Raw genomic sequence first — 14,313 nt, 5'->3', positions numbered from 1 at the left:
TATAGCGAACAGCCAGGAGTCAGAACAGTCTGTTAGTATAAAGCTAATGTTATAGCGAACAGCCAGGAGTCAGGACAGTCTGTTAGTATGAAGCTAATGTTATAGCGAACAGCCAGGAGTCAGGGCAGTCTGTTAGTATGAAGCTAATGTTATAGCGAACAGCCAGGTGTCAGGGCAGTCTGTTAGTATGAAGCTAATGTTATAGAGAACAGCCAGGAGTCAGGGCAGTCTGTTACTATGAAGCTAATGTTATAGCGAACAGCCAGGAGTCAGGACAGTCTGTTAGTATGAAGCTAATGTTATAGCGAACAGCCAGGAGTCAGGGCGTTCTGTTAGCATATGGCTAATGACACTGAGAACCGCTAGGAGTCTGGGCACCCTGTTTGTATGTAGCTAATGTGGAACAGCCATGAGTTACAGCAGTCTGTTAACATGCAGCTAATGTTGTACAGATAATCCAGGAGTCAGGGCAGTCTGATAGCATGTGGCTAATGTCACAGAGAACAGCCAGGAGTCAGGGCATTTTGTTAGCATGTGGCTAATGACACTGAGAACAGCTAGTAGTAAACGCAGTCTATTAGCATGTAGCTAATGTCATAGAGAATAGCCAGAAGTCAGGGCAGTCTGTTAGCATATGGCTAATGTCACAGAGAACAGCCAGGAGTTAAGGCTGTCTGTTAGCATGTGTCTAATGGCTTGTGCTCCATGCTGAGTGAGGGCGCTGTTTGGTTAAACACTGCCAGAGTAGCATTTAGCACTGTCAGCATTACTGTAATGAGCTGCACTGCAGTACTCTGTTGTGTCTGCATCTCATCACCGCTTTACTGAGATCTAGGATTGCAGAGTGAAACACCGGGACCGCCAATTTGGCTGCTTCGGCACACAGCTGCACGCCAATCCCACTCAATGGTGCTTGCTTGTCACCATCCATGTAATTGGGCCGCTGGCCAGAGCTGGTACTCTGAGTGTGTTGGATTTTTATCGCAGTGCTATGTCCATCATGGCCAATGACACTAAGCTGAACAAATAAAATACCAAACCTCACATAACTGCCAGATATCTGATTATACGTCACTGTACTTGGTTTACTTTATGTATGTGGCCCCTTTTAACAGAGGCAGTGCTCCTATTGCATGGGTTACTTACAGCAATGTAAAGAGCCTGAAACAGTGCAGACCCTCAGAAACACTGAGAAATGACACTGCGGGGAACACAGGCATCACCAGACACACAACCATGACCGTTACATGTTTAAAATGGGACATCGGGCCTAGGAATGTAGCTACCTGGCCCAATAAGACCACCAGACCCAATATAGCTGCTTGGTTCAATACAGCTACCAGGATTGATACAGCCATCTGGCCTGATACAGCCAACTGGCCTGATACAGCCACCTGGCCTGATACAGCCACCTGGCCTGATACAGTCACCTGGCCTGATACAGTCACCTGGCCTGATACAGCCACCTGGCCTGATACAGTCACCTGGCCTGATACAGTCACCTGGCCTGATACAGCCAACTGGCCTGATACAGCCACCTGGCCTGATACAGCCACCTGGCCTGATACAGCCACCTGGCCTGATACAGTCACCTGGCCTGATACAGCCAACTGGCCTGATACAGCCACCTGGCCTGATACAGTCACCTGGCCTGATACAGTCACCTGGCCTGATACAGTCACCTGGCCTGATACAGCCAACTGAGCTGATACAGTCACCTGGCCTGATACAGCCACCTGGCCTGATACAGTCACCTGGCCTGATACAGTCACCTGGCCTGATACAGCCAACTGGCCTGATACAGTCACCTGGCCTGATACAGTCACCTGGCCTGATACAGCCACCTGGCCTGATACAGTCACCTGGCCTGATACAGCCAACTGAGCTGATACAGTCACCTGGCCTGATACAGTCACCTGGCCTGATACAGCCACCTGGCCTGATACAGCCACCTGGCCTGATACAGTCACCTGGCCTGATACAGCCAACTGGCCTGATACAGCCACCTGGCCTGATACAGCCACCTGGCCTGATACAGTCACCTGGCCTGATACAGCCAACTGGCCTGATACAGCCACCTGGCCTGATACAGTCACCTGGCCTGATACAGTCACCTGGCCTGATACAGTCACCTGGCCTGATACAGCCAACTGAGCTGATACAGTCACCTGGCCTGATACAGCCACCTGGCCTGATACAGTCACCTGGCCTGATACAGTCACCTGGCCTGATACAGCCAACTGGCCTGATACAGTCACCTGGCCTGATACAGTCACCTGGCCTGATACAGCCAACTGAGCTGATACAGTCACCTGGCCTGATACAGTCACCTGGCCTGATACAGCCACCTGGCCTGATACAGTCACCTGGCCTGATACAGCCACCTGGCCTGATACAGCCAACTGCGCTGATACAGTCACCTGGCCTGATACAGCCACCTGGCCTGATACAGCCACCTGGCCTGATACAGCCAACTGCGCCGATACAGTCACCTGGCCTGATACAGCCAACTGCGCCGATACAGTCACCTGGCCTGATACAGTCACCTGGCCTGATACAGTCACCTGGCCTGATACAGCCAACTGCGCCGATACAGTCACCTGGCCTGATACAGTCACCTGGCCTGATGCAGCCAACTGGCCTGATACAGCCACCTGGCCTGATACAGTCACCTGGCCTGATACAGCCAACTGGCCTGATACAGTCACCTGGCCTGATACAGTCACCTGGCCTGATACAGTCACCTGGCCTGATACAGTCACCTGGCCTGATACAGTCACCTGGCCTGATACAGCCAACTGGCCTGATACAGTCACCTGGCCTGATACAGTCACCTGGCCTGATACAGTCACCTGGCCTGATACAGTCACCTGGCCTGATACAGCCACCTGGCCTGATACAGCCACCTGGCCTGATACAGCCACCTGGCCTGATACAGTCACCTGGCCTGATGCAGCCAACTGGCCTGATGCAGCCAACTGGCCTGATACAGTCACCTGGCCTGATACAGTCACCTGGCCTGATACAGTCACCTGGCCTGATGCAGCCAACTGGCCTGATACAGTCACCTGGCCTGATACAGTCACCTGGCCTGATACAGTCACCTGGCCTGATACAGCCACCTGGCCTGATACAGTCACCTGGCCTGATACAGCCAACTGGCCTGATACAGCCACCTGGCCTGATACAGCCACCTGGCCTGATACAGCCAACTGGCCTGATACAGTCACCTGGCCTGATACAGTCACCTGGCCTGATACAGTCACCTGGCCTGATACAGTCACCTGGCCTGATACAGTCACCTGGCCTGATACAGCCAACTGGCCTGATACAGTCACCTGGCCTGATACAGTCACCTGGCCTGATACAGCCACCTGGCCTGATGCAGCCAACTGGCCTGATACAGCCACCTGGCCTGATACAGCCAACTGCGCTGATACAGTCACCTGGCCTGATACAGCCAACTGCGCTGATACAGTCACCTGGCCTGATACAGTCACCTGGCCTGATACAGCCAACTGGCCTGATACAGTCACCTGGCCTGATACAGTCACCTGGCCTGATACAGCCAACTGGCCTGATACAGTCACCTGGCCTGATACAGTCACCTGGCCTGATACAGTCACCTGGCCTGATACAGCCAACTGGCCTGATACAGTCACCTGGCCTGATACAGCCAACTGGCCTGATACAGCCACCTGGCCTGATACAGCCAACTGGCCTGATACAGCCACCTGGCCTGATACAGCCAACTGCGCTGATACAGTCACCTGGCCTGATACAGTCACCTGGCCTGATACAGTCACCTGGCCTGATACAGCCAACTGCGCTGATACAGTCACCTGGCCTGATACAGTCACCTGGCCTGATACAGTCACCTGGCCTGATACAGCCAACTGCACTGATACAGCCAACTGCGCTGATACAGCCAACTGGCCTGATACAGCCACCTGGCCTGATACAGCCAACTGCGCTGATACAGCCAACTGGCCTGATACAGCCACCTGGCCTGATACAGCCAACTGCGCTGATACAGCCACCTGGCCTGATACAGCCAACTGCGCTGATACAGTCACCTGGCCTGATACAGTCACCTGGCCTGATACAGTCACCTGGCCTGATACAGCCAACTGCGCTGATAGTCACCTGGCCTGATACAGTCACCTGGCCTGATACAGTCACCTGGCCTGATACAGTCACCTGGCCTGATACAGCCAACTGCGCCGATACAGTCACCTGGCCTGATACAGCCAACTGGCCTGATACAGTCACCTGGCCTGATACAGCCAACTGGCCTGATACAGCCAACTGGCCTGATACAGTCACCTGGCCTGATACAGTCACCTGGCCTGATACAGCCAACTGGCCTGATACAGCCAACTGGCCTGATACAGTCACCTGGCCTGATACAGTCACCTGGCCTGATACAGTCACCTGGCCTGATACAGCCAACTGGCCTGATACAGCCAACTGGCCTGATACAGTCACCTGGCCTGATACAGTCACCTGGCCTGATACAGCCAACTGCACTGATACAGCCAACTGCGCTGATACAGTCACCTGGCCTGATACAGTCGCCTGGCCTGATACAGCCAACTGGCCTGATACAGCCAACTGGCCTGATACAGTCACCTGGCCTGATACAGCCAACTGAGCTGATACAGTCACCTGGCCTGATACAGCCACCTGGCCTGATACAGTCACCTGGCCTGATACAGTCACCTGGCCTGATACAGTCACCTGGCCTGATACAGCCACCTGGCCTGATACAGTCACCTGGCCTGATACAGTCACCTGGCCTGATACAGTCACCTGGCCTGATACAGCCAACTGGCCTGATACAGCCAACTGGCCTGATACAGTCACCTGGCCTGATACAGTCACCTGGCCTGATACAGCCACCTGGCCTGATACAGTCACCTGGCCTGATACAGTCACCTGGCCTGATACAGTCACCTGGCCTGATACAGTCACCTGGCCTGATACAGCCAACTGGCCTGATACAGTCACCTGGCCTGATACAGTCACCTGGCCTGATACAGCCAACTGCACTGATACAGCCAACTGGCCTGATACAGCCAACTGGCCTGATACAGTCACCTGGCCTGATACAGCCAACTGCACTGATACAGCCAACTGGCCTGATACAGTCACCTGGCCTGATACAGCCACCTGGCCTGATACAGTCACCTGGCCTGATACAGTCACCTGGCCTGATACAGCCAACTGCACTGATACAGTCACCTGGCCTGATACAGCCAACTGCACTGATACAGTCACCTGGCCTGATACAGTCACCTGGCCTGATACAGCCAACTGGCCTGATACAGCCAACTGCGCTGATACAGTCACCTGGCCTGATACAGCCAACTGCACTGATACAGTCACCTGGCCTGATACAGCCAACTGGCCTGATACAGTCACCTGGCCTGATACAGCCACCTGGCCTGATACAGTCACCTGGCCTGATACAGTCACCTGGCCTGATACAGCCAACTGGCCTGATACAGTCACCTGGCCTGATACAGTCACCTGGCCTGATACAGTCACCTGGCCTGATACAGCCAACTGCACTGATACAGTCACCTGGCCTGATACAGTCGCCTGGCCTGATACAGTCGCCTGGCCTGATACAGTCACCTGGCCTGATACAGCCAACTGGCCTGATACAGTCACCTGGCCTGATACAGTCACCTGGCCTGATACAGTCACCTGGCCTGATACAGCCAACTGGCCTGATACAGTCACCTGGCCTGATACAGTCACCTGGCCTGATACAGTCACCTGGCCTGATACAGTCACCTGGCCTGATACAGTCACCTGGCCTGATACAGCCAACTGGCCTGATACAGTCACCTGGCCTGATACAGTCACCTGGCCTGATACAGCCAACTGCACTGATACAGCCAACTGGCCTGATACAGCCAACTGGCCTGATACAGCCAACTGGCCTGATACAGTCACCTGGCCTGATACAGTCACCTGGCCTGATACAGCCAACTGCACTGATACAGCCAACTGGCCTGATACAGCCAACTGGCCTGATACAGTCACCTGGCCTGATACAGTCACCTGGCCTGATACAGCCACCTGGCCTGATACAGTCACCTGGCCTGATACAGCCAACTGGCCTGATACAGTCACCTGGCCTGATACAGCCATCTGCACTGATACAGTCACCTGGCCTGATACAGTCACCTGGCCTGATACAGCCAACTGGCCTGATACAGCCAACTGGCCTGATACAGCCAACTGGCCTGATACAGTCACCTGGCCTGATACAGTCACCTGGCCTGATACAGCCAACTGCACTGATACAGCCAACTGGCCTGATACAGCCAACTGGCCTGATACAGTCACCTGGCCTGATACAGTCACCTGGCCTGATACAGCCACCTGGCCTGATACAGTCACCTGGCCTGATACAGCCAACTGGCCTGATACAGTCACCTGGCCTGATACAGCCAACTGGCCTGATACAGCCAACTGGCCTGATACAGCCAACTGGCCTGATACAGTCACCTGGCCTGATACAGTCACCTGGCCTGATACAGCCAACTGCGCTGATACAGTCACCTGGCCTGATACAGCCAACTGGCCTGATACAGTCACCTGGCCTGATACAGCCAACTGGCCTGATACAGTCACCTGGCCTGATACAGCCAACTGGCCTGATACAGTCACCTGGCCTGATACAGCCAACTGGCCTGATACAGCCAACTGGCCTGATACAGCCAACTGGCCTGATACAGCCAACTGCGCTGATACAGTCACCTGGCCTGATACAGTCACCTGGCCTGATACAGCCAACTGCACTGATACAGCCAACTGGCCTGATACAGCCAACTGGCCTGATACAGCCAACTGGCCTGATACAGCCAACTGCGCTGATACAGTCACCTGGCCTGATACAGCCAACTGGCCTGATACAGCCAACTGCGCTGATACAGTCACCTGGCCTGATACAGCCAACTGGCCTGATACAGCCAACTGGCCTGATACAGTCACCTGGCCTGATACAGCCAACTGCACTGATACAGCCAACTGGCCTGATACAGTCACCTGGCCTGATACAGCCAACTGCGCTGATACAGTCACCTGGCCTGATACAGTCACCTGGCCTGATACAGCCAACTACACTGATACAGCCAACTGGTCTGATACAGCCAACTGGCCTGATACAGTCACCTGGCCTGATACAGTCACCTGGCCTGATACAGCCAACTGCGCTGATACAGTCACCTGGCCTGATACAGCCAACTACACTGATACAGCCAACTGGTCTGATACAGTCACCTGGCCTGATACAGCCAACTGCACTGATACAGCCACCTGGCCTGATACAGTCACCTGGCCTGATACAGCCAACTGCGCTGATACAGTCACCTGGCCTGATACAGCCACCTGGCCTGATACAGTCACCTGGCCTGATACAGTCACCTGGCCTGATACAGTCACCTGGCCTGATACAGTCACCTGGCCTGATACAGCCAACTGCGCTGATACAGTCACCTGGCCTGATACAGTCACCTGGCCTGATACAGTCACCTGGCCTGATACAGTCACCTGGCCTGATACAGTCACCTGGCCTGATACAGTCACCTGGCCTGATACAGCCAACTGCACTGATACAGCCACCTGGCCTGATACAGTCACCTGGCCTGATACAGCCACCTGGCCTGATACAGTCACCTGGCCTGATACAGTCACCTGGCCTGATACAGTCACCTGGCCTGATACAGCCACCTGGCCTGATACAGTCACCTGGCCTGATACAGTCGCCTGGCCTGATACAGCCTCTAGACCTCCTGTTGGTTACATGGCTGTGAACAACTTCTGTATTCAGATTGGCTCATTGTGTCTACATATTATTTATAAAATGTTCCAAGCCTTTGTATTACTAGTCTTAAAACTGTTAATTGCCAGTTACCATTGACAGCAATCTAAATATAACATTATTCAGTCAGATGGCAGCGTGGTGGCCTCAAAGCTCCAGGCTCATGGGTTTGCAGTCAGCCCTGCCCGTGTATGTGTGTGTGTGTGTGTGTGTGTGTGTGTGCGAGCGGGTTTACCTATCCTTATGGGGACATAATGTCCCCATAACGTGATAAATATCCATTTTTTTCCCTTATGGGGACCAGTTCTCCCTGTGTCTCACGGGTTCCTTCCTGTGTGCTCGGCTGTAGGACCCGTTCGTCAGGAACCGGAATCGCTCTACAGTTGCACGTCAGGCTTTGTATGGGGCTTCGCACATAATTAAAATCCTGGAAGTGTTTCCAAAATATAGCAGTTTCCTGGTCCCCATAAGGGAAAACTCTATTTTATAAAAATCGGTGACTGCTATGAAAAAACTAAAAATGCAAAAACTCTTGTATTTTGTTAGGTTACTTATGGTTATGGTTAGGGCTGGGTAGGGGTTAAGGTTGTCATAGTTAGGGTTAGCATTTTTCCCATTGAAATGAATGAGCGGTCCCCATAAGGATATGTTTACCTTACATGTGTGTGTGTGTGTGCGTATGTGTGTGAGAGAGAGTGTGAGTGTGTGTATGTGTGTGTGTGTGTGTGTGTGTGTGTGTGTGTGTGTGTGTGTGTGTGTGTGTGTGTGCAGCTTGCATGTTCTCCCTGTGTCTCACGGGTTCCTTCCTGTGTGCTCGGCTGTAGGACCCGTTCGTCAGGAACCGGAATCGCTCTACAGTTGCACGTCAGGCTTTGTATGGGGCTTCGCACATAATTAAAACCCTGGAAGTGTTTCCAAAATATAGCAGCTATTGTTTCCCCGTCACCATGATTCAGTGTCATTCGGGTTTCGCTAAGGACTGGCATGTCCCCTGAGGGGCCCCGAGCGTGGGGGCCTTCCGCTGCCTCACATCTTAATTACTTTATCAAGGTAATTAATGGGAGTCTAAATCACCTCACCTGGTGTTTTGTGTAAGTCAGGCACTCATTAAAAGGTGTTCTCTGAGACGGGCAGACCTGCGAGTCTGGGGAAGCTGCTGCATCTTATCTCGTTAATTAAGCTGATTATCGGGACGAATTGGCTGAGCTGGAGAAAGGCGAATGGAAAGTGGCAGGCAGAGGGCATCGCAGCAGCAGTGTGCCAGAGCACCATGGTATACGCCGAGATGGCTGATCTCAGATCAGCAGACCCTCTGAAGGTGAACTCTTTGGGTCCCTGTATGTCCTACATTATCACACGTAATACTCAATCAGAAAAAGGGTGGTCTCAGATCAGCAGAACTTTTGTGACCATGTGTGCCCATAGCATCATGAGGTAGAAGTACGAGGGAGATTCTGGTCTGCTTTAAGAAGGAGCGTTTCCCTAGGAAACAGCTCTCTGCTGATTGTTATAACTGGATTAACAAGCTTTATGGGCTTTCAAGGAGACGGCATGTACAGGCTTTAAGAAAGCCCCCCCCAACCCCCGTGTGTGTGTGTGTGTGTGGATTAGGTTTATATTACATTATGGGTACCAAATGTCCCCAACAATGTGATTAAAAAAAACCTGTTATTTTGACGTTGTGGAGACCATTATTCTATTTTGTTTGGCTGTGGATGATGGGGGTGGGTAGGGGTGCAGTGCTTAGCAATGTTGCCTCACACCTCTGGTACCAGGGTTCGAGTCTCTGCCATGGCTCCACATGTGAGTTTTATGTTCTCCCCATGTCATCATGGAGTTTTCCCTGGATAATCTGGTACCCTCCCTGTCTAAAAACACGCTAAGGTGGATTGGAGTTACCAGACTACCCATAGAATGGTGTGTGTGAGCCCTGCAATGGGTTGGAACCCCATCCTTAGTTGTTCCCTGCCTTGTGCCCACATGGGGTTATAGTGGTTCAGTGGTTCATTTTCAGATTTTTTTCCCATGGAAATGGTCCCCACAAATATACAAATACAAACGCATGTGTGACAATTTTTCCCTCTTGTTTCTTTGGGAATGTACAGGCAAACATCTCTGTCACACATGACATGCTTCTGGACAAAAGCCGTCACAGAATGGACTCATTAAATGGCGTCTGGGCACTGCAGACATTATTGCAGGATTTGCATCCTCTCTTCCACCGGAGAACTGTTAGCATCTATTACATGGAGGATGAGAATGTGGCCTGCTGATTATCATTGAGCATCACTGTCTCGCGTGCTACGCTATCATCATTATGATCATTGTTATTAGCTGCTGTTAAGTCAAGTATGTAGATGGCATTCCTTCAGTAGCTTCCCCGGGTTGTTCTGGTTTTCCAGCATGACTGCATTGACAGGTCAAATGGATTCGATCCACCCATGTCCTCAACACCAGCCATACTCTGACCAATCAATAGATGACAGTCCTGTCACCCAGAGCTGCACCGTTAGTCATCCTGGTCTCTCCACTCCACACATATAGTCCCGCCGCATCATTCACGAGCTACAGTCTCTGTTTGAGATTCGTGTCTGAGGACACAGGAAGCTGCTTTTGCATTTTATTTGGAGTGCTGAAGGTTCTTCTTTCAGCCCTGTGTGTATCACAGGATGAGTCACGTCATCAGTCACTGGGCAGAGAGCACATCCCTGAGTTTATATCATATATGTACATTTCCAGCTCTGCACGGCCACAACGTCCTTAAGCAGGCAGCAATGAGTTTTTAAGGATTCAATGGAAGCTTGCATGGCTACTGTACAGGAAGCCTTATGCTATGCTAGTGTTTGTGTGTGTGTGGCGGGGGGGTAGGAGGGGTTCATAGTTTATTCTACAGGACAATAGGTAATGTGCAGCTGTAGCTCCTGATCCCAGTGACCTGATTATTTTGTGTGTCCCTCTTTTCTCAAAAGTGATTTAATCCCCATTTCAAATATGTTTTAAATGTGGAGAGATTTTCCACCATATTATGGGATGAACAAGACTGTTGAAAGTCATTAAATCATAACCCAGATTTTTCATCAGCAGAATTAAAAACAGGAACACACAGTGAATACAGAAAGCCTTGATGCTTAGTGCTCTCAAAAGCATGTCAAATTGGCCAGAAAGCCGCATGCTCCCCTCAAACTCCAGTTAATTACAGACTGTGCAGCTGTGAGAGCTTCTACAGGTGGGCTGTGCTGTCATGTGACAGCATCTGCACCGGCTGCATCCATGTCACTGTCATGTCCATGCTGGTGTCGCTGTCAATGTCCCTGTCATGTCCATGCTGGTTTCGCGGCCAGTGTCTCTGTCATTCATGCCGCTGAGCATTTCGGTGTCTATTGTGTTATGTGTTGTCAGTATTCTTGGCAAAATTGAATGAAAAGAGCATAGAAATAGAGATCTGCAGATGAAAGTGGAACCCAGTAATGAAATGATGTGGGGAGGGGGGGCTGTTTGGGCTTGGTGTCCCAAGCAGGACACTAACACCATCAGACACCCACCAACAACAGACTTAATGTTGCCGAGGTCACATTGTGCAGCATCGTTTAATGATCTTTTAACAGACATGCTTCCTGTCAAACACCAGCAGAGGTAACCTGAGAGGCAGGAATGTGCATCAGTATTCACTGGCTGATTCTCATTTGGTTTAATTAGTGAAACAAAGGAGTAAGCATGCAAGGTCACAAAGAAGACAATGACTGTTAAAATGAGTCAGATGGAAAATGTGCCAACCGTGAAAGACAGTGGTGAGTGTGTGTGGTGAGTGTGTGAAGATGGACTGGTATGTACGTATGACAGCCACACTTAGATATACTCTGCATCATTCTCATGGCGGACATACAGTACTATATATGTATTACTGAGAAGTAATATGTAATCAGCTTTAATTAAGTTGTGGTCCTAACCTTCTCCTAATGCTTGTCCCACAGAATGAATACACATGTCCCAGACCGTTACCGGGGGCGTGGCCGGGTGGAATGCCAACAATACGCTGAAGACCGCTGGACAGTCATGTGACGCCTCACATGCCTATGAGTCCCAGCATTCTCTGCTCTGGGGCAGAAGGGGCCCTAACCTCCTTCTTGTAGGAGACATTCTCCCACCCTAAGCCAGAATCTCATTCACAGAGGCTCTCTCTTCATAAATGCAAAATATTTTATTTATAATGTTTAAACTTCTATAGATGTTTTTTTTTTTTTTTTTTTTTTTTATAAATAAAACTAAAAAATTCGCCCAGCATAACTCCCCTCGTTGCACTGCCGACACTGGAGGATGATCCCGTCACTCAACACAGGCTGACCTGCTACTGGTCACTGCATCAGAGGATCTGCTAAAGGTCTCTGTCTTTCAGCATCTCCAGCACCACAGCTTTATGGTGAGGAAGTGGGGGGGGGGGCACCTGAGAGGAATCCAAGGGTGGAGCAGAAGAATGAAGGAGAGGCCACCCATGCAGGAGGTCACCTGCAGCACCATCTCAGAGAGGTCCCTGCAGGACGCCCTCGCACACAAACATTCATGGCCACATCCTAAAGGACGCGTCATGTAGCTCGGTAACGACCCAGACTGCACGCTCCCAGGAAGGCGCAACAGCTGCATGGAAGCAGGCTGCTCTGTGCCCATCGGGGGGCGCCGGCTGAGCCTCAAGGTCACCCCGACCCACATGAAAGGATCACGGCTCTGAAAGGCCAGCTGCCCAGTCTGCCTTTCGCGTTTCATTCTGACCCTCTTTGACCGACATCGATATACAAAAACACACTTTTGACTCACTCCTGAGAGCTGATAGACGTGGCCCTCGATTAAACAGGCCGGGCATTCAGCTGTTAGCGTGCATATGGGGACTCACCATTCAGGACGCATTGTGGGAGTTAGACCCCAGCTGGAGCCCATGGCCAGCCAGGCCAGGGAGGGATTAAAGCCACATTTATCCACATAAGTGCTCACCAGGCTTCCATCTGACAAATCACCTGCGTGTGTGTATGTGTATGTGTCTGTGTGTCTGTGTTTGGGTAACCAAGCCATTGGCGTCTGATCTATAGATGCATCTTGCAGCTTGGCTGGTTGGATCAGATCCAGGTGCCAAGGCAGAGTGTGAGAGAGAGTATTTTACGGGATTAAGCCTGCAGTGCCTCTGGTCCACGTCATCCTACAGAAAATGTGGCTCTGGTCATTCGGACAGACGTCTCAAGCTGAAGTGGGCGGGAGTGTGTCCAGGTGACGCCACGGACCCAATTTTGTACTCTGTGGTCTCTCTGCATTTTACCCTGCAAATCTGTTCATATTTTATAAGGAACAGTATGACTTGTTCGCCAAAAAGGTCCTGTTTTCTAAATAAAATGTTGTGACATTCATAGGAAAATGTGAATATGTTTCCTGGATATAGGCATTGCATCATGTTTTTTGTTTTCATTAAAAAAGTGTTTTCTATAAAAGGCTAAAAAGCTATCAGAAGTGCTTTCATTTCTTATTACAGTGAAGAGATTTGATTTCCTGTAACCCTGACCAAGATATGCAGTTAGAACATGGAAGGTTGGATGGATGGATGGATCTTAAAAAAAATCTCCAGCATCTATGTGTGTTTGTGTGGGTTATGTAAATATTACATTGTGGGGACAAAATGTCCCCAAAATAATATAAAGCCGGTTGGTTTGATGTTGTGGGGACCATTTTTTTGGGTCGCCACAAGGGGAAACTCAGTTTTATAAAAAAATTGTGACTGCAATCAAACAACAAAAAATGTCAAAAGTCTTTTGTTTGGTTACCTATGGTTAAGGTTAGGGCTGGGTAGGGGTTAAGGTCTTCATTGTTGAGATTAGGGTTCTTCCCCATTGGAATTAATGGATGGTCCCCATGAAGATATGAACACAATCGTGTGTGTGCATGTGTGTGTTTGTGTGCCACACAGAGTGCACATGGGCACGGAGAGGTGATGTCATCTCTTGCGATGTCACCACATGAACACATCCCAAAAGGATCCCAGGAGTACACTGATCTGGACGTCACCTTCAGACAGCACCCCTCTGGAGGGTTGTCATGGATACGTCACCGGGGGTGGGGGGATTTGTCATACAGGGCAGCACTCCACCCGCCTGGCTGGGAGCTGACACAGGCAAACTCAAGGTGCTCCTTAATAATCCTAATAATAATTGTATTTTAGGGATAATAGTCATGAGGAGTTTCCTCTCAACTTTAAATGTCCTGATGTGACAGGTACACTGTCCATGTCGCACTTACACGCCGTTTCTCTGCACAGCCCAGGAGACGCCCAATTCAGCCGAGTGTTTGGGTCGGATCCTGGATCAGACCCCAGACCAGCACAGGATCAAGGTGTCTGCGCGGCACAGCCCGGGACGTCAGAAACAGGAGCAAAAAAATAAATAATTAGTATCATGTTCTTTTTCTCTTTATCATGAATCCTCGCGTAACTGAAGTCAGTT

The 14,313-nt window shown here is 50.7% G+C and overlaps 1 protein-coding gene across 1 annotated transcript in view; it reads left to right on the top strand.

The window, feature by feature from the left end:
- Positions 1-13,317, top strand: part of LOC111833212 (leucine-rich repeat transmembrane neuronal protein 4-like) — a 34,233-nt gene extending 20,916 nt beyond the window's left edge. Inside the window, exon 3 of the mRNA XM_023791229.2 lies at positions 11,809-13,317. Coding sequence (XP_023646997.1) covers positions 11,809-11,874 — 66 coding nt within the window. The 3' untranslated portion in view covers positions 11,875-13,317. The remainder of the gene's footprint in view (positions 1-11,808) is intronic.
- The last annotated feature ends 996 nt before the right edge of the window (positions 13,318-14,313 follow it).

The sequence above is a fragment of the Paramormyrops kingsleyae genome, chromosome 7, assembly GCF_048594095.1.
Source record: "Paramormyrops kingsleyae isolate MSU_618 chromosome 7, PKINGS_0.4, whole genome shotgun sequence".
Taxonomy (NCBI): Eukaryota; Metazoa; Chordata; class Actinopteri; order Osteoglossiformes; family Mormyridae; genus Paramormyrops; species Paramormyrops kingsleyae.
The sequence above is the reverse complement of the archived record's forward strand: the minus strand, read 5'-3'. Positions and strand labels throughout refer to the sequence as shown.